An 18,034-nucleotide genomic window follows, 5' to 3' on the forward strand; every position below is an offset into this window, starting at 1 on the left:
ACAAACAAAACACAACAACAACAAAAAAGACCACAAGTTGCTTCCTTAGATTCCTATATTTGGAACTATTCCTCTAGAGGACATAGAGCAAATCAAACCTCTGACAGTGTGGAAATCCAGCACGCACTTCATTCTTGTTTATGACACTGGGTCAATCTGACAGAATAGTTTTGTTTTCCCAGTTCTGACTAAATTAAAGAGAGTTGTGTCTACAGATTATTTTTCCAGAAGTTCCTCTGTATATATAATAGGAAATGCAGGATCAGATCTAGGCAAGGGCTCTTTAAATGTCAGGGCAGTTTTTCCACATTGAACACCCCTGAGAATGCCAACATGTGTGACCACGCTTTTCCCCACTTCGGGCCATGATGAAGAAATGCTATCCCAAGCCAGCAGAGCAGCTGAAGTCCTTTCTGTAGCTCAACATGAGAAAAATCAACAACCTCTGCAGAATGTCTGCCAAGGAACTGCATGCCTGTTGGCAAGGAGACAGCAGCCTACACGGAGGGAAGTTGTAAGAATTAGCCCTTCCATGCATGTGCTAGTGGTAACTCCTGTAAAGAAATTACTAGGGTCTTTGCTCAGGACATCTCATGGTGCTCCCTCTTTGAAGGCCCACAGGAGAAATTTCTTCCAGAACTCAGTACCAAGAAAAGCTTTGCTTCTCCTGAAGACTTAGTTTTGTTGTTGCTTCATTTGGCCTTTTGGTTACTATAAATACTTTAACAAATTATATTATCTCTTTTCTTGTAGGAAGTCTTGAGATTTGCAACCCTCTACACTATTGACACTGGACATTATGGCATGCATTCTTACATTTGAACTGTGCCCCTGACTTCATCTTGCTTTTTCACTCTTGTTTTCCCTCAGTTCTGGTTTCTTTAATCTTTGTTCTCTTGTATCATATATATTTCTATAAATAGTTTCAAATTATTTCGAGAATGAAAATGGCTATTAATGCATAGATACACACAGTGGATTTTAACCCAAACCCTTTACGACCCTAGTCCTGTAAAAAGACAATGTGGCCTCAGACAGATGTGGTTTTGGATCCTGATTCTGTGGATTTCTAGCTCTGTGACGTTGGTTAAGTTGCTCTATAGTTCCCAGTTTCCATTTCCTCCTCTTCAAACTGAAGCTAGTATCATGTACATTGTATAGTAATTGGGAACTAAAGAGAATATATTTAGAGCATTGGCACTTAATAATTGTTAAATTAAAATTATTCTTTATTATTATTAATAGCTATATAGATTGTTACCAAAGAATACTTAAAGACAACGTCTGGCTTATCATGTTGACAGGCTTATAAGAACTAACACTATCTACTCATATAGCACATTTCTGTCTAACAAAGACCTATAGTTAAACACTTCCACACTAGCTCAATGTCTCCAAGCCATTCTTTCCAACAGGCTAGATTTGTTGCAAGATCCTCTCCCCATTAAGGCTCCCTGTACCATATCCCCTGTCATGGATTGAACTGTGTCTCCCCCAAAAATATACTTAAGTTCTAACCCCCAATATCTATAATGTGGCCTTCTTTTTTTTTTTTTTGCAAAAACAAAAGTCTTTGCAAATGTAATCAAATTAAGAAGATGTCATACTGGATTAGGGTAGGTACTAAGTGTAACAAGTAGTGTGCTGATAAGGAGGCCATTGAAGGGCCACATGAAGGGACAGATGCATGAAGAATGTCATGTAACTATGGAGGCAGAGATGATGCATCTAGAAACCAAATAACACTAAGGACTATCAGCAAGTACCAGAAGCTAGAAGAGGCAAGGAAGGATTCTTGTTTAGAGGCTATGGCAGGAGCATTATCCTGATGGCACTCTGATTTTGGACTTCTAGACTCTAGGACTATGAGAGAATAAATTTTCATTGTTCTAAACCACCTAGGTTATGGTGATTTGTTATGACAACCCTGGGAAATGAATTCATCCCCATACTCCTACAGCGGAAGTGGCAGAAGTAAAGAAATCAGGCGAACTTGCAGTCCAAGTGGCAACTGCCAAGAACTCCACAGATGCATGCCTGGCAGTGAGATGTATTTCATGGGAGGCATATACTAAAATAGCCCAAAGGGTTTGACTGTAGACTTCAATGAGTTAATTCTTCTTTCTGAGTTTAAAGAATCACATCAACAGGAGGGCATTCGGTCTAGATCAACATTGGCAAATAGAGCTTAACTAAGAATAGCTGGATTACCGTGTTACAATGAGAATTCTGTGGAGTCATCTGGGCAAAGACGCAGAGACAAAAAAACCAAAAACAAAAAACAGAATATTCCATCCTCATTCTCCTTATGCCTGTGACCATCCTCTCCAGTTTCCTCTTCTGCTGCCTACTGTAACATAGCATATTCTTAGGGTTCTGACACAGACCCACTTCATTCCATTCCCTATATATTGTCTTTGGACAGACCCACTGATTCTTATAGTCTTATCACTTACAGCTTCTGTGGATACCTTCAAATCTGTCTCTCTTGCCAGCATCAGTCTTCTGTTCTAGTTTAAGCCATATATCCAACTGCTGGATGGACATCTCCACTTAGCTATCTCAGACAATTCAAAGCAACTTGTCTATAACAGAACTCACCAGTTGCTCCCCTAAGCCTGCTCCTCCTCCTATAGGCTATCTCTCAGTTGGTGGCACAACCATATACCTAGCTAGAAAACTGAGTTTCTCCCTAGTCTGTTTCCTCCTTCTCACCCCTGCCTCCCATTCCAAATCAATTTCCAAAACTTGCCAACCTTACCTTCTAAGTAATTATCTTCTTCTTGATACCTGCTATCACTCTCCTAGTTCAAACTCTCATCAACTCTTGCCTTTTAAGATTAAGAGTAGGTATCACTGCCTCCAGGAACCTCTGCAAGGGACTATATTTGTCTTGTTTGCCCTTGTATTCTTGGAATTTAGCATTGTGTCTAACACTGTAGGCAACAGATGATGATGATAATTATCATTTATTGTCCACATTCTATATACTAGGTACTTTCTCAGCACTTTACATCTCCACAATCACACTTTGAAATAGGTACTCTTATTAGCCTTGCTTACAGATAAAGCACAGAATGCTTAAGCGACTTGCCCAAAGTTACACGGTTCTATCAAGAAGTAGAATTGACTGGGCGCAGTGGCTCACACCTGTAATCCCAGCACTTTGGGAGGCCGAGGCGGGTAGATTACCTGAGGTCAGGAGTTCTAGACCAGCCTGGCCAACATGGTGAAACCCAGTCTCTACTAAAAATACAAAAATTAGCCTGGCGTGGTGGCACACGCCTGTAATTCCAGCTACTCCGGAGGCTGCGGCAGGAGAATTGCTTAAGCCCGCGAGACGGAGGTTGCAGTGAGCAGAGATCATGCCACTGCACTACAGCCTGGCTGACAGAGCAAGACTCTGTCTCAGAAAAAACAAAAACAAAAACAAAAGAGGTAGAATTACTGAACTGATCTGATATTCAATTTAGATTAGAATATACTCATAAGATAAAATAATGAAATGCATATCTATTCATTCAATAAATATTTATCAAGTATACGCTGTGTGGTAAACACCAGGGATAAAATGGAAAACAAAGAAAACAAGTAAGTGAGTATATAAATAACTTAATTTCAGACATTGGAAAAAGTCTAGCATCTCTCAGGAAACCCATTCCAAGCTTCTCAGGTTACCTGGGGGGAGGGAGGCTGGCAGGAAGAAAAGAGACCGCTCCCCCCTTACTCCACCGCCTTGCTCTAGATTATTCCCAGATACCACCCCCAACCTCAGGCATTGTTAAGACACTTAAGAAATCCTTAAATTTGCAGCATGTGAATCCTCTGCCAGGCTAAGTAAGGCCAACTTAAGTTTTTCTATCATAATACCTTTCTTTGTTCTTCAGAAATGTCAAGAAACCTTATGACCACATGCAACCTGACAGTAATTAAAAGAAGACACTGTCTTCATCTCTACAAAGCCAACTCCTTTTAAAGACAAGAGGACATTTCTGTCCATCATCCACTGTACTCTCATCATTTCTTCCCAACTATTATCTAGCATAATAGATATCCACTATTGGATGTGGTCTAGGAAAAAATCCACATAAATTCACTGAGTAAAGAGAAGGATTATTCTGGTAGGTGACATCCATCTTTCATGCCTGCCATCTGAGATTCTTACTAACACCCTCAGAAGTAAAAGCCCCATTTGGGCTCAAAAGGACCCCAGGAAATCAACACTGAAATGAGGATGTGGATGGAGGCTGTTTTGGTAATCCTAAAACACAGCGTAGGTTTTACTGATGGTGCACATTTATTTACTGAAATACTTATTCCACCACGCTACATTTCTTTTTATCAGGATTCTTTTCTAACAGCTCTAATTATTCCTGGGCGGGAAGTTACTATATGCATAATCTTAAGTTGGGCTGGAAAAGACAACTGGATATTAGTTTGCCAAAGAGCCCCTCTAAGGGCTTTTTTGCACAAAAAAGCGGCAAAAGGGGGTGGTGGAGAGGAATGGACTTAGAACTTCTCAGCAGTTTTGCCTATACAGATTATAACTCAATCAGATTTGAGAACTGTAAGAAGTCACACGGCAGTTTTTGATTAAGCAAACATTTACTGTGTAAGAGGTGTCACGGATACAAAACTAAGAAAGACACGTTTTTCTTCTGGAGGGGAAGAGATATGAATCAACCAAGCAATACAAAACTGTGTGATATCACTAGAGGAGAGGTCCAGAAGTGCTCATGATCTAACCAGTCTTGGGGAGTCCCAAGGAGAATGCACCAGAAGTAGTATAGGACATTAAATGGACACCTAAGTTGCTATCTACCACTCTGTAAATGCCTCAGTTTTCCCCAACGTCTGACTTTGTCTTCCCCATATCCCTACACAAAAAGAACTAAACCATCAAATAACTTTACTGTCATTAAGACATGGCTTCATTATCATCATTCGGTTACCCAACAAATAATTATTAAGAACCTACTATGGGCCAGGTGCTGTGATAGCCTGGCTCTCTCACAGGCCAGGTCTGCTGAGCCATTTATCCTGGACCTCATATCCATAAAAGGCTGATAATATAGATTTTTAATATCATCTCCAAATGATATCCTATATACAGTCACAAAGATATACTTCTAGGATTCAACCTCAAAGCATATCACAATTTTTATAATCCTGTATTGTCAATTTAAAAAAATATATATACAAGTCCTCCTACTGCCACCCATGGATATGATCCAGGTCTCTCTTATTCCCCATGGGCATTTAAGAGAAAAGCAAACGAGCCAGTTGTTATACCTTCCCTCATAGAACTTATTGCTTAGTAGAGAGAAAGGTATCAAACAAGGACACACACCAAACTGATAACTGTAGTTGCCGCAGTGGGGGAGAGGAGCATGACATGAGGCTGAGCTGTTAAGCAAAGCTTTCCCTTGCCCTGAGGTGTTTGAATTTTTACCATATGCACATATTCACGGTATTCCCTGTATAGTCATTATCAGTTTCTCTATCAGGATCTCATTAAGAGAAGAGCCAAGAAAGGGACCAGAAGACAAGCTGGCTCCAAATGAGGCTGACCACAATGCTGAGGCAGTGAGAATGAGTGAAACATCAAGTTGCCAGAGGTGACTGGGTTCGTCTGAGGATAAAATAGCTGCACAAAACATTGTGGTGACCATCCTCTGCGTGTCCCATGGGAAGTACTGCTAGGCCTGGATACAAGGCTTCCCTTTCCTGGGCTCTCTACTGGGCTCAATCGCCTAATGGCCCTACAAATGGAACAATGTACATTCAAGGATTGAGTAATATGGATGATCAATGTGTTACTCTTGCCCTGATTCGAAACTTGTCTTTTCATGGAGAGCAATAAATCTTATCAGCAGATGCCTAATGCCCCTCAACTGAATCACAGCTGTATTGTCTAGACTGAAATGTCTCATCTCCATTTTGTCAAATTCTGCCTTGTCCATTACAGTTAACCTCATAATCCACATAGACACCACACAATTCCATAAGCAACAGAGCAGCCCCTGCTAACCAGCCCTCCCTCTGAGGAAAGCCTGAACATGTATAAATGATCTCAAGTCATGCCAGGGAAATAAGAACAGATGTCATAGAAACCATGTTAGCATGTCAGTGCATAGCCTGCTGATGACAAACTGAGCAGTTATGCCAGACAAATTTAGGAGTCAAAATGTTTCCTTACACTGTCATTGTTTTCAATTTTCTGATTATATTTTTGAGATACATTCAATACCTCTGGTATTTACAGAACAGAACAGAGGTATGACCAGTGACTGATCATTCAATAATGCTTCTAATCAGAGTGATTATATGTGAGTGTACAAGTGTGTGTATGTTTGTGTGTGTCAGTATTATTTTGTTTTAGTATGACGGGTGACCTCTTTGCCATGTACACTTGTTAGGGTTATGTGCACATGTAAAGCCAGCATAGAGAAATGCAATCAAATGCAACTCTGCAGGAGGAGGAAAAGTAGCAGAGGAATGGCTTTCTGCAGGGGATGTCACGTCTGAGCTCTGCTCTGAGAGGTCAGTGGGAGCTTGCATGGTGGATAGGGTTGCCAGATAAAATAAAGACACCCAGTTAAATCTGAGTTTCAGAAAGACAATGAATGACTTTTTAGTAGGTATGTCCTAAATGTTGCATGAGTGTTCTATATTTTATTTGCAAAGACAGGCAATCCTAATGGTTGGAGAGGGACAGATGTGTATGCCAACTATCTTTCCTTGTCATGAATATTGTCAACATCAGCATCTATTAACGTTCCAGAACATGGGGAATGGAGTCCATGCTCTTGGGAAACCCTAAGAATTACTCCTCCTGCCTAAAACACTCAGAACATGCTTGCTTCTTCAGCCACAGGCTCCTTGAGATCATGCACTACAACTTCTTCTTCCTTCTTCAGGACCTACGCCAGTGACCGAAATGTCGTAAACATGAAAGTACATTTTTAGATAAATGAGAATATAATATGGAATTATAGTAAAGGGAGGAAATTTGGGGTGAGAGGGCTAAAGATGACAAAACTGTGCATGACCAAAAATACAGGCAACTTCAAGATGACTGACAATAGCCAAATGTGCAGTCATCTCCAACACCTATGAGCAGAACTTACCACAGTAACAGAACTGAACAATCTTTTAGTTTGATTAGTATCACTGAACAGTCTCAAACTAGTGAAAAGTATACTAAGCACCATGGGCAATTTCAGGGAAGTGAGGGAATGCACTAAATTGGGAGATCAACAGTTATACAATTATCTATTTTTTTAAACCCATGGTTAAGGAGGCCAAGACATTGTAAAAGCAAAATGGGGAACAAGCAGTTCTAATTGGAACAGTTCAAGAAGTTTTAGGTAGAGAAGTTATATGAGGTATGTAAAAAGCTATGGCCCTCAGAGAGGCTTTGCCCTTTATAGAATCTGTGTGTGTGTGTGTGTGTGTGTGTATGTGTGTGTGTGTGTAATTATAAGTATATATACATGCATAAACATGGCTGCAAGAATAGTATATTCCCACATACTGTATGTTATTCATATCAACTGATTGGAACTGAGCCTTAGGGAGAATCCACATTTTCTTTCAAAATACTCTAGAGTAGAAATGTTTAAACAAATAAAGTAGTATTGATCACATTTCAGATGTATAATAATTTTTCCTTTTTTAATGTATCTTCTTTTAAAAACAGCCTTCTCTTATTAAATAAGAAATACTTGGCCAGGTACAGTGGCTCACGCCTGTAACCCCAACACTTTGGGAGGCTGAGGCAGTCGGATCACGAGGTCAGGAGCTCAAGACCATCTTGGCCAACATGGTGAAACTCCATCTTTACTAAAATACAAAAAATTAACCAGGCATGTTGACGCGTGCCTGTAATCCCAGTTACTTGGGAGGCTGAGGCAGGAGATTGCGCCACTGCACTCCAGCCTGGCGACAGAGCAAGACTCCGTCTCAAAAAAAAGAAAAAGAAAAAGAAAAAGAAAAACTTGCTGATCACAGAAAACTTTAAAAATCCAAGTAAATAAAAATATAAAAATAAAAACTACCTATTATTCTTCCAGTTAGAGATAATGACTCAAAATTTTCACATATATATCAAGACTTTTTTTCTGTATATATATGCATATGTCTATATTTAACAAAAGTGGTATCAGCCTCTATATGCAAATATAAGCTTTTTTTTAAGCTACAAAGTGTATCTATCCAAGTGACCAAATATATTCCCACACATAATTTTTAGTGCTTACATATATGTTTTCTACTGATGGCTTACTTAACTAAGTATTTATTGCTGAACATTAAAATTGTTTTCCATTTTTTACTGTGACAAACTTCCTTACAGCTAAGTCTTTAAGGCAATCATCATTATTTCTGGGGAATCAATTCCTAGAGGAACAACTGCTGAGTCAAATACTATATACACTTTTAAGGCTTTTGATCCATATCACCACTTTCCTGTCTAGGAAGGTTGTGTCAATTTATAATGCTATATAAAAGGGCTTGTTTTCTTAATATTTTTCAAATTTGGTCACCCCAAGAAATCTGCCCATGAAATCAGAATTTATGTAGATAGAACATGTAGAATAATATATATAATTTATTTTTCATAGGAAATAGAAACCTTTCCCAAAAGCCAGGATTTTAAGAAATCCCACTTACCCACAATTAGCCTTTGGCGCAGTCAACTGATTTAGACAAGAACTTTTTAAGCCAACTTTTCAATGAAAGTCTGCCATGTTTGTGGAACTGTGGCCATTTGCCATTGTACAATGACTTAATTGCAAATTAATGTATATCTTTTTTTTGTAAGAAGATATAATAAGCTACCTTTGTTTAATGACAACCCATTTTACTTTCCCGGAGAAAAGAATCCATTTGCTTTAACCATAATCAGAGGAAGGTTATTTGGTCAAACAAAGTAAAAACCATAAACAATAGATAGCCATCATTACCACAGTAACATTGGTCCAGCTAGGAATTCACTTAGCTAAATGGGTGACCTCCTACTCACATACCTTCTCAGTGCACAACAAACACAGGAACAAACAAAAGCCTTTACAGAATCCAGAGCCACCAGGCAAGAAGAAATAATAATCAAGCAATCAAGCAAAAGTTTTAAAATACTGCCTAAACTACATCTAAAAAAAAAAAAAAGAAAAAAAAAGAAAAGAAAATGATACTACAAGAGAGAAGTTAATGAGGCAGAAGGATATTCTCAAATATAAAACCCCCTCCACGACTTTTAAGGAACGTATCAGAGGCATAGGGAAGGCTAAGTCAAGGATGAATTTAACTGAAGAAAAGGATATTTAGAGATTATCAATATTTTCTAATGCAACAGAAAACCAAGCCAGCTTAGTCTTCTACTTAGTGCCATACTAAATTGACCAACTCTATTCTTCATCTTTTTGGGGATCCAGAAAAATCAAAAAGAGAAAATATCCAAATATAGAAACTTAATTTAACAAAATCAGAAAAACCTAAACTATATTGTGCTCTGGTGACCTAGCAATCAAATAATCACAGTCATTTGGTCAATGTCTATGCTTAACTCAATGAGACAGGATGTTTGGCTATAGCACCAGGTACAAAAAATATATTTTCATGAAGGATCACTCCCTCTTATGTAATAGATTTGAGTGAGTGAGTGAGTGAGTGCATGGACTCAGCTTTTGGCTTTCTGAAATCAGTCTTGTTATGATGATTACTTAGTGCTGGGATGGATCATCCAGGCATTCAAGGTAACACGATGGTAATACTTTGCTCATTTTTCAGAAAAAAAAAAAAAAAAAAAAAACTGGTATCACTTCCAAAGTCAGCATAGTCACCCAAAGTGAAAAAGAAAAGAAGAAGAAGAAAAAAAAAAAAAAGCCTCAGAGGCACAGGAAAGGGGCCGCAACCTTGGTTAACTGTAAAATGACGAATGAGAAAACTCCTGCTGAAGATATTCAGGTATATAAAGGCACATGAAGGAGTACTTAAAACATCATTGTCAAATCCACATCTTCTGGATTTTTTTTTAGCTTGAAACAAAAAAAAAAATGAGCACCATACCTGACATGATTCAAAAGTGTCTGTGGCTTCAGTTCCTTATGGGCATGTTCATTGCTGGCACCCTATCCCTGGACTGTAACTTACTGAATGTTCACCTGAGAAGAGTCACCTGGCAAAATCTGAGACTTCTGAGTAGTATGAGCAATTCATTTCCTGTAGAATGTCTACGAGAAAACATAGCTTTTGAGTTGCCCCAAGAGTTTCTACAATACACCCAGCATATGAAGAGGGACATCAAGAAGGCCTTCTATGAAATGTCCCTACAGACCTTCAACATCTTCAGCCAACACACCTTCAAATCTTGGAAAGAGAGACACGTCAAACAAATCCAAATAGGACTTGATCAGCAAGCAGAGTACCTGAACCAATGCTTGGAGGAAGACAAGAATGAAAATGAAGACATGAAAGAAATGAAAGAGAATGAGATGAAACCCTCAGAAGCCAGGGTCCCCCAGCTGAGTAACCTCGAACTGAGGAGATATTTCAACAGGATAGACAATTTCCTGAAAGAAAAGAAATACAGTGACTGTGCCTGGGAGATTGTCCGAGTGGAAATCAGAAGATGTTTGTACTACTTTTACAAATTCACAGCTCTATTCAGGAGGAAATAAGGTATATTTTTGGAATTAAGATTCCTTTTCCCTCCAAAATCTCTTTCTCCTTCTCCTCCTCCATCTTCTTTTTAAGGGTTATTGTGCTATCCTGTAAGCCTATCCTCAGTTGGATTGGTAGTCTAAGAACATCAGGGACATTGACCTCTCTAAGGAGAGGTAATGCCAACCATCCTCTGGGTGACCAAGAGTCTCCTTAGAAAGTCTTTAAGACAGGTTTAAAGGAATAAGATTCCCTCTCCATCATCTTCTATTCTGTCTTCCTCTTTTCTTGGGTCATTTTGAAAGGGCTTTGCTATACCACCTGTGAACTTCACCAAGACAATGGCTAGAGAATAGGGAGTGGAGAATGTTGCAAAATGATAACATTTCAATGACTTAACTGTTTTGCTGCCAACATTGTTTATCCTATGAAAAGTCAGCACATTTAAAGAGCTTATACATGCTCCCTAGAGTCAATACCCTTGTATTTTTCCCCTCCTGCTCAGGGGAAAAAGGTTGACATTTCTGGCCCATTTCCTTCTCAGCTTGGTTTGTTTGAATTGATGCCGTTTGTAGAATGGTATTTCATTACTTTAAGAGTGAGGTTCCATAGTGAAATTGGATGGATGGTTGACTTAGATGACCATTAAGCTCTCATTTAACCTTTGAGAGGCTGTGACTCTAATGTAGCACACTCTTAATTCCTGATGTATATTGTTTGATTCCTACATCTAAAGGCATGGAAAATGCTGTGGAAAAGTATAGTACAGTATCTGTCTTTTATTGTTTTTTATGTGCCTGAAATAAAATGTCCAGAGTCGTAATATGGAACAATTTTACATTAGATGTTCCTAGTTAGAAGACTACATTCTGTGAGTTAATTTAACTAGCTATTCCAATAATACATAATACTTTAATATATTTTATCTTTTTAAAAGTTACTCTGAAGTCAGATTACCTAGATTATTTACTTTTCTAGTATGGCCCTTCATCTATATTAATTCACCACCTGGCTGACATGGATTTTCTCTTCCTCTCTCGCCTCTACCCCATTTCAGAATCATCTCCTTTCAAGCAAGAATTAACAGAGATTGTGGCTATGCAAATGCACAAAAAAAGGGTGAAATGTACCTGCAATGTACCTGGTTCTGCCCTTGGAAGTCATTTCCTGCTCATGCCATTAAGAACATGCTGCCAAACTGTTCAGATTCAAGATTATTCCAAGTGCAGGGCTCAAATGTTATAGCCAAAGAAAATCTTATGATAAAAGTGAGGCAAATTTCAGCCAAGAAGTTAGAAGAAATGTTTAAAAGAACAATAACAAATTGTGGATCACGGTATATGCAGGCTATCAGTAGAAGGATCAGACAATAAAACGAGTTAGTGCAAACCATTTAGTAAAAATAACTATCAGCAGAGTTGTTCCAAATTAAAAATAGTACTACAAGCTTGTTAAGGAGTTAGAACATGCAAGCTACTAAGCATAAAATATACACTTGCTATTTTTCATGAATTTCTCTAATAAAGCCTTTGCCTGTTCTCCCTAATAGCTTTACTGGAATGATGTCAATTACTTTAGTCATTTATGGATGCAGTTCTGCCAAGTGTTTGCTATCCAGAAGGAAAGAGAAGGGCTGAGAAAGCTGAGCACTTCCAGTTAACACAGATTTTCTGATTGTGTGGTAGGGGTAGAAGTCAGAACACTATGCTTTTTTAAGAGCATATCTAATCGAAAGAAAAAGGATAACATCTCCACTGGAAAAAAGGCAAGGGCACAAACTGACATCATCACAAAGGAAGAAATACTACTGACAATATGAAAAATGTTTAATCTAACTTGATTTTTAAATGCAAAATGAGATGACAAGACACTCCCATCAGTATGACAGAAATGAAAAAGAATGACAACATAAAATGCGAGTGAGGTGTAAGGTATAGGACACAGGAGCCTTCGTGCATTACTGGGAAGAAAGTAAACTGGGACATGTTTTCTACAGGGAAATATGGCACTCTTCAATATCCTAAAGAATGCATCAGTCCCGTGATACCCAGACCTAGGTATCACGTCTTCAGAAATTTATTCCAAGGAAACAGATAGATAAGATTGTTCGGCCGGGCGTGGTGGCTCAAGCCTGTAATCCCAGCACTTTGGGAGGCCGAGACGGGCGGATCACGAGGTCAGGAGATCGAGACCATCCTGGCTAACACAGTGGAAACTCCGTCTCTACTAAAAAAATACAAAAGACTAGCCGGACAAGGTGGCGGGCGCCTGTAGTCCCAGCTACTCGGGAGGCTGAGGCAGGAGAATGGCGTGAACCCGGGAGGCGGAGTTTGCAGTGAGCTGAGATCCAGCCACTGCACTCCAGCCTGGGCGACAGGGCGAGACTCCATCTCAAAAAAAAAAAAAAAAAAAAGATTGTTCACTGGAACCTTGTTTATAATATCTACCCCTTTTATATTCATTTTCACCTATCAGTATTTTCTAGTTTTCCTATAATGATTTTTGGGGAGAATTTTTAATTCTAAAATAAATGGTACAAGCTTAACTTCCATTATAATTACCCTGTTTTCCTTAGTGGGTAGGCCAAGACAAGAAATGCTCTTTTACCTTGTTAATGATACCTTTGGGTACTTCTTGAGTAACTCTGGTCTTTTTTGTTGCCTCTGGGTTGCTGCTCCTACATTTCAAAGGAATCCTTCCTTGGGGTTCATTTTCATAATGAAATGTTTGTAAAGTGCCTTTCAGTACTTCAAAGATGTGCTTTTTTTCTCTTACTGGTTCCATCGTTGGGAAGGTAAAGAGATATAATATCCAGAAATCACTACAGAAAGTGCTCTATGTGTCACATTCCTGGCTTAGCAGTCTCACTTCTGTTTTGTTAAATGGAAACTCAAAAGTCCTGTTGAGTTGGCAAAGGGAAAACTCTCGGAGCTGTGCAGAGCCAAGCTTCCGGTATCTACTGAAAATGTCTGAGTGGGTACCTGGATCATAATGTTCCTACAGAAGCCTCCTTCTTCCCCTGGGTTGAGGAGGAATCAAAAGTGTAATCGAGCTTCCTTGGAAGAGGGACTGACTGGGGATCCCACAGGAAAAGCTGGCAACAGCAGGTCAACTGCAAGGCTATGGGGAGGTATAGGTTCCAACAGGTGCACAGTCCCAGTCAGCCTCCCCTCAGAGGCAAGACAACTCGCTGGGCACCATCTGGGGACCCTGCCTTCTCAGAGTAGCTACTTTGCTTTTGCCCCAGTTCTTTAATCAATAATCCACACTCAGAATGAACACAATGTATAAGCATCTAACTTGTGCAGGGAAACAGGGCCGCCTGCAACCCAACAAGCGCACCCCCAGGGGAACTCGGGGCCATCCTAAGCCACTCGTTCGCGGGAACGTGGAAGCAGGAACTGTGCTCTGGCCGTATCTGTGTTGCGTCCTCTGAGTCCTCTTTTACTACAGTGCAGAAAGGGGACTTGAGATTTAAACTTGGAGCGGTACTCAAAGCCAGAACTCCACGTTCATTCCGGAGTGAACCACCACACCACTATTTCCAGGCAACGTCAGGAGGCTTCCTCGTTATTTGCATCTCCGTTCTCTTTTTGGCGACTAGCCTGCCCTCCCGCCCTTGGAAACTTGTGGACCCGAGAATCTCAGCTTTCCGCCTACCAAAGGTGCCCTGATCCCCTCCCACTGCCCTAGCAGCAGCCCAGCCCCAACGCCTTTGGCTAGAGATTGAAATCCTCTGGAACCAACCACGGGACACTTTGGATTGGGGCGGAACACGCTTCCACTGTCTCGAAAGCAGCACCTTCTCGGATTTGCGCCCTTTGCGGCACGCCTGGGTTGAGATCTGAGAAACGCGCCCCGGGCCACAGGCAGCAGCGGAGGCGGGGAAGGAACAACTTTCCCTCCGCCCTCTAACCACAAGGGCGGGGTGGGGCGGCCTCGCTGGGGTCGGGCTCCTCCGCTTCCCCAGCTGGGATCCCCTGCCGGAGCTGGCATGGGGGTCGGGGAGGGGGACCAGAGGGGCTTCCTTCTCTCCCCAAGCCCTGCCAGATGTTGGAAAGGCAAACAATAGGCGAAACGCAGAGAAACAAAAGGCCATTCGCCACGATCTCAGTCGGCTGCGTCGCAAGGTCCCTGCGGGGAGGGTTAGGGGAAAGGGTCAGGAAAGAGGGCGAGGGGGAATCCCGAGAGATTTAGGGTCTCTGGTACTTGTCAGGCGCCAGGGGTCTGCGCTTTACCCTCCCAGCAGGGGTCTGAAGGTGGGAAGGGGCAATCAAAGAAAAGTGGAAGGGTTTTCACCTTCTTCCCCAGTTCAGGGAAAGGGAGGGCTGGGATTCCAGATGTTTGACAGTTGTTGGCCCCAAAGTTAAGAGCGATTTGTATGGCCTTTACACGCTCCCCACCTCCATGAGGCATTGTCAGCCCCGGGGGCGACCTGGCTTACGGCGCGGAGTTCCCCGACGCTGCCCCAAGCCGAGACTCCTCCCTCAGGATCAGGACGCCCAAGCGTTGTCCCCCAGCCCGGGAGCACTTTTGCAAAAGTTTGTCTTCCCGCCACCCACAGCGCAACACGCACCCTGCATGCGTCCGCGGCTGGGGATGGGCTCGGAGACTTGCACCCCGAAAGAAGGACGATCTTATTGATTTATATCTTTTCAAATCAAGGCCACAGATCCCGGGGTGGAAAGTGGGCGACCCTAGTTCCTGCCGGGAAGTGCATACAAGGAGCCGGCCAGAAGCCCAGGCGCCGGCAGGGGTCTGAAGCGGACTCCAGCCCCGGAAGCCCGCGGCCGGCCGGCAGAGGGCCGGTCCGCCGCCTCCCGCACCTTCTTGCACACGCGCTCAGGTGCGCCCCGCACCTCGCCGCCCGCCTGGGTGAGGTCGGGAGCGAGCAGCCACCGGGCTGCGCCGCCTCCCCTCGCTTGGAGCGCGTTCTTACTCACCGTGGGGTTTTACCTCCAGCCTAGGGCCCGGTCGGTTCCCTTCGCCGGGTCAGCTGCAGCCAGCGCGAGAGGAAAATGGTGAGCTCGGGGCAGGTGGGGCGTCGCTTCCCAATCCACTCAAGGGACTCTGCGGCCGGTGCGCGCCGTCCCAGCGAGCCAACCGGCGGACAGGCGAGCGCCTGGCTCCAGCTGCAGCCGCCGCCGCTCCGGAGCAGCCCCCACATGCACCCAGCGCGCCGCGCAGCCGGCCGGGGCTCGACCGTCTCGCGGGGACGCCGAGCGGGGACCCCTGGCGGCCGCCTGCGAAATAGCAGCTCCGTGGGGAGAAAAGTCGTCTTTGGGATCATCTTCCCTCCGGAAAGAGATGGGACATGACCAGTCTAAGGGGCCTTCCAGCCTTGCAAAAAAGACACTGACCCTCGGGCCAGGGCAGTCAAGAAGGTGTCAGATCAGAAAGGATGATCTGTGGGTCCACCACGGCCACTTCCAAGGCACCTAGAGAGGGCGAAACGGTTTGCCTTCCCCAGAATTTTCTGATTGTTGAAAAATACCATGAACTGCCTGACACAGAGCGGAGCATCAATCATTGGAAAATACTCGGATTCTAGCAAATTTACTAGAACACACTGGGAGTCGTGGATGAACATGGATTTTAAAGTCCAACGCACAGCCCGCCACTCTCTACTTGTGTGGTCTTGGTCTATCTACAACCTGAAAGCCTCGGTATTCTCCTCCGTAAATTGGCGGGGAGCAATATCACCCTTGCAGGGTGATGGTTACGGGTAAACTACATTTAAAACGTTTTTATAGTTCATAGTAACAGTAATCAAATATGAGCTTCCTGCTTTCTGCAGAAAAAGAATTGGGTCTTTCACATTTTTCTATTCCCCATATGATCACATCTTAGTGCATATTGGTTGAAGTGTACCAAATGACGAAGCACTGCATTTTACCATTCTTACTACACACTTCAAAGAGGTGTGGAAATATATTAAGTAGAAATTAGGATATATGGAGAAAACATCCCTCCTCCAAAAGAGGTTTCTGCAACTAACTACGAAATGAGAACTTCTAAAATCACTTACATCTTTTGCAATATCAAGTCATCTCAGATATTGTAAGAAACATTTAATAAATAGCCATGACTTAGTGATATCAACCCTGGATTAAATGACTCTAATTCTGTGTCATTTGTGTAATGTAAAGATATCGATTGTGAATATAAGACTCAAATATGAGAAAACTGCCAGATACAAAAACACAGCCGCTAAGCAATATTTCTGTTCATCACCAAGGAATCTCATTTCCAAACTGCCCCAGTTTTTAGGAGGATGAACATCAGAGTCAGACAGACCCATAGTAGCTGAGTCTAACCTTTCTGAAGCTCTGTTACCTCATCTTATAAAATAAGGATAATATAGGTATTCAATGAAGGAATACATACAACATGCTTAGGGTAACACCTGTCACATGGTAAGTGCTCCAGCGTCACCACCTGTCATTCTTTCCAGCATATAGTTCTCACCCCACCCACATGTAGCCCCTCCCTCATGAGCTCAAGGGCCCCCAGCACGTGTTATACTCATACACCCACAAGTTTCAGTGTCCCTTAAGATGTTATCTTCTGCAAATTAGGAACAGAAAGAGAATATTTTCAGGTAGTTTGGAATAGAATAAATAACATTCACATTCTTTGCCCAAGTCAGTACAGATTAATTTCCGTCATTTCTAACTCATGCTGTATACATTTCCCAGAAGAGGAAAGTCATGCTAGTCTTCAGTAGCGTTTGAAAAAAAAAATTCCAAGAGGATTCTTTTGCCAAACCACTTCATTACAGCTTCCCCTTAAAGGATACCAAAGGAGCACAGGGATATTGGAAAGATGTCGCCATAGCAACATTGTAATAGACAGATGACAATAGAGTAAAAGTGAAGAAAGCACATTTGCATAGTCATTAACAAACTTGGACCTACAGTCATATTGCTCTGGGCAGTAGTTCAAGGGCTACTCAAAGTAAATTTGGTAAGAGACTATTTCTGTTTATTTTGGCTAAGTCTGACTACCCAGTTCATTGTGCTCATGTGTGTGCTAATTGTAATTGTTACAGGCAGTTCACTAACAAACAGCAGACATCCTCAAGAGTCCTTCCTTTCATCCTAAGCAATGAGAGTTCACAAATCTAAATGTGTACCTAATAAATCTTCAATAGTAAAGCATACTTCCTCCTTACCTGCTTCTGTTTTGTTTTCAAAACCTTAAATAGTCCCAGGTATAGAGAAATTGTCTCAATGCTTATGGGAACTTCTGTAATAACTTCTGTTAATTAACTCTGGGTACTGAAAAGAAACAAATGTGCATGGCTTCCCCTAAGCACTAATGGCAATTCAAATAATAGCACATTTTTATATGCGATATATATAGATTTATA

At 41.8% G+C, this 18,034-nt stretch overlaps 2 protein-coding genes across 4 annotated transcripts in view; one reads left to right on the forward strand and one right to left on the reverse strand.

The window, feature by feature from the left end:
* MOB3B (MOB kinase activator 3B) overlaps positions 1-18,034 on the reverse strand; it is a 215,316-nt gene that overhangs the window by 190,886 nt on the left and 6,396 nt on the right. For 2 of the 3 annotated variants that reach the window (XM_033237527.1, XM_033237524.1), the window contains exon 1: positions 15,606-15,900. The exons of the other annotated variant lie outside the window; for it this stretch is intronic. The gene's annotated coding sequence lies outside the window, so the exon portion shown is untranslated. Of the gene's footprint in view, positions 1-15,605; positions 15,901-18,034 lie in introns of those variants that run through there. 3 annotated transcript variants of the gene reach the window in all.
* Positions 9,830-12,210, forward strand: IFNK (interferon kappa). Its single transcript, XM_033237528.1, has 2 exons — positions 9,830-10,680; positions 11,720-12,210. The coding sequence occupies exon 1, from the start codon at positions 10,056-10,058 to the stop codon at positions 10,677-10,679; it is 624 nt and encodes a 207-aa protein (XP_033093419.1). The 5' UTR covers positions 9,830-10,055; the 3' UTR covers position 10,680; positions 11,720-12,210.

This window comes from Trachypithecus francoisi, unplaced genomic scaffold, assembly GCF_009764315.1.
Source record: "Trachypithecus francoisi isolate TF-2019V2 unplaced genomic scaffold, Tfra_2.0 Lachesis_group16, whole genome shotgun sequence".
NCBI lineage: Eukaryota > Metazoa > Chordata > Mammalia > Primates > Cercopithecidae > Trachypithecus > Trachypithecus francoisi.

What these genes read in the sequence shown, in the direction of transcription:
- IFNK (XM_033237528.1), top strand. Translation starts at nt 10,056, where the DNA reads ATGAGCACCATACCTGACATGATTCAAAAGTGTCTGTGGCTTCAGTTC.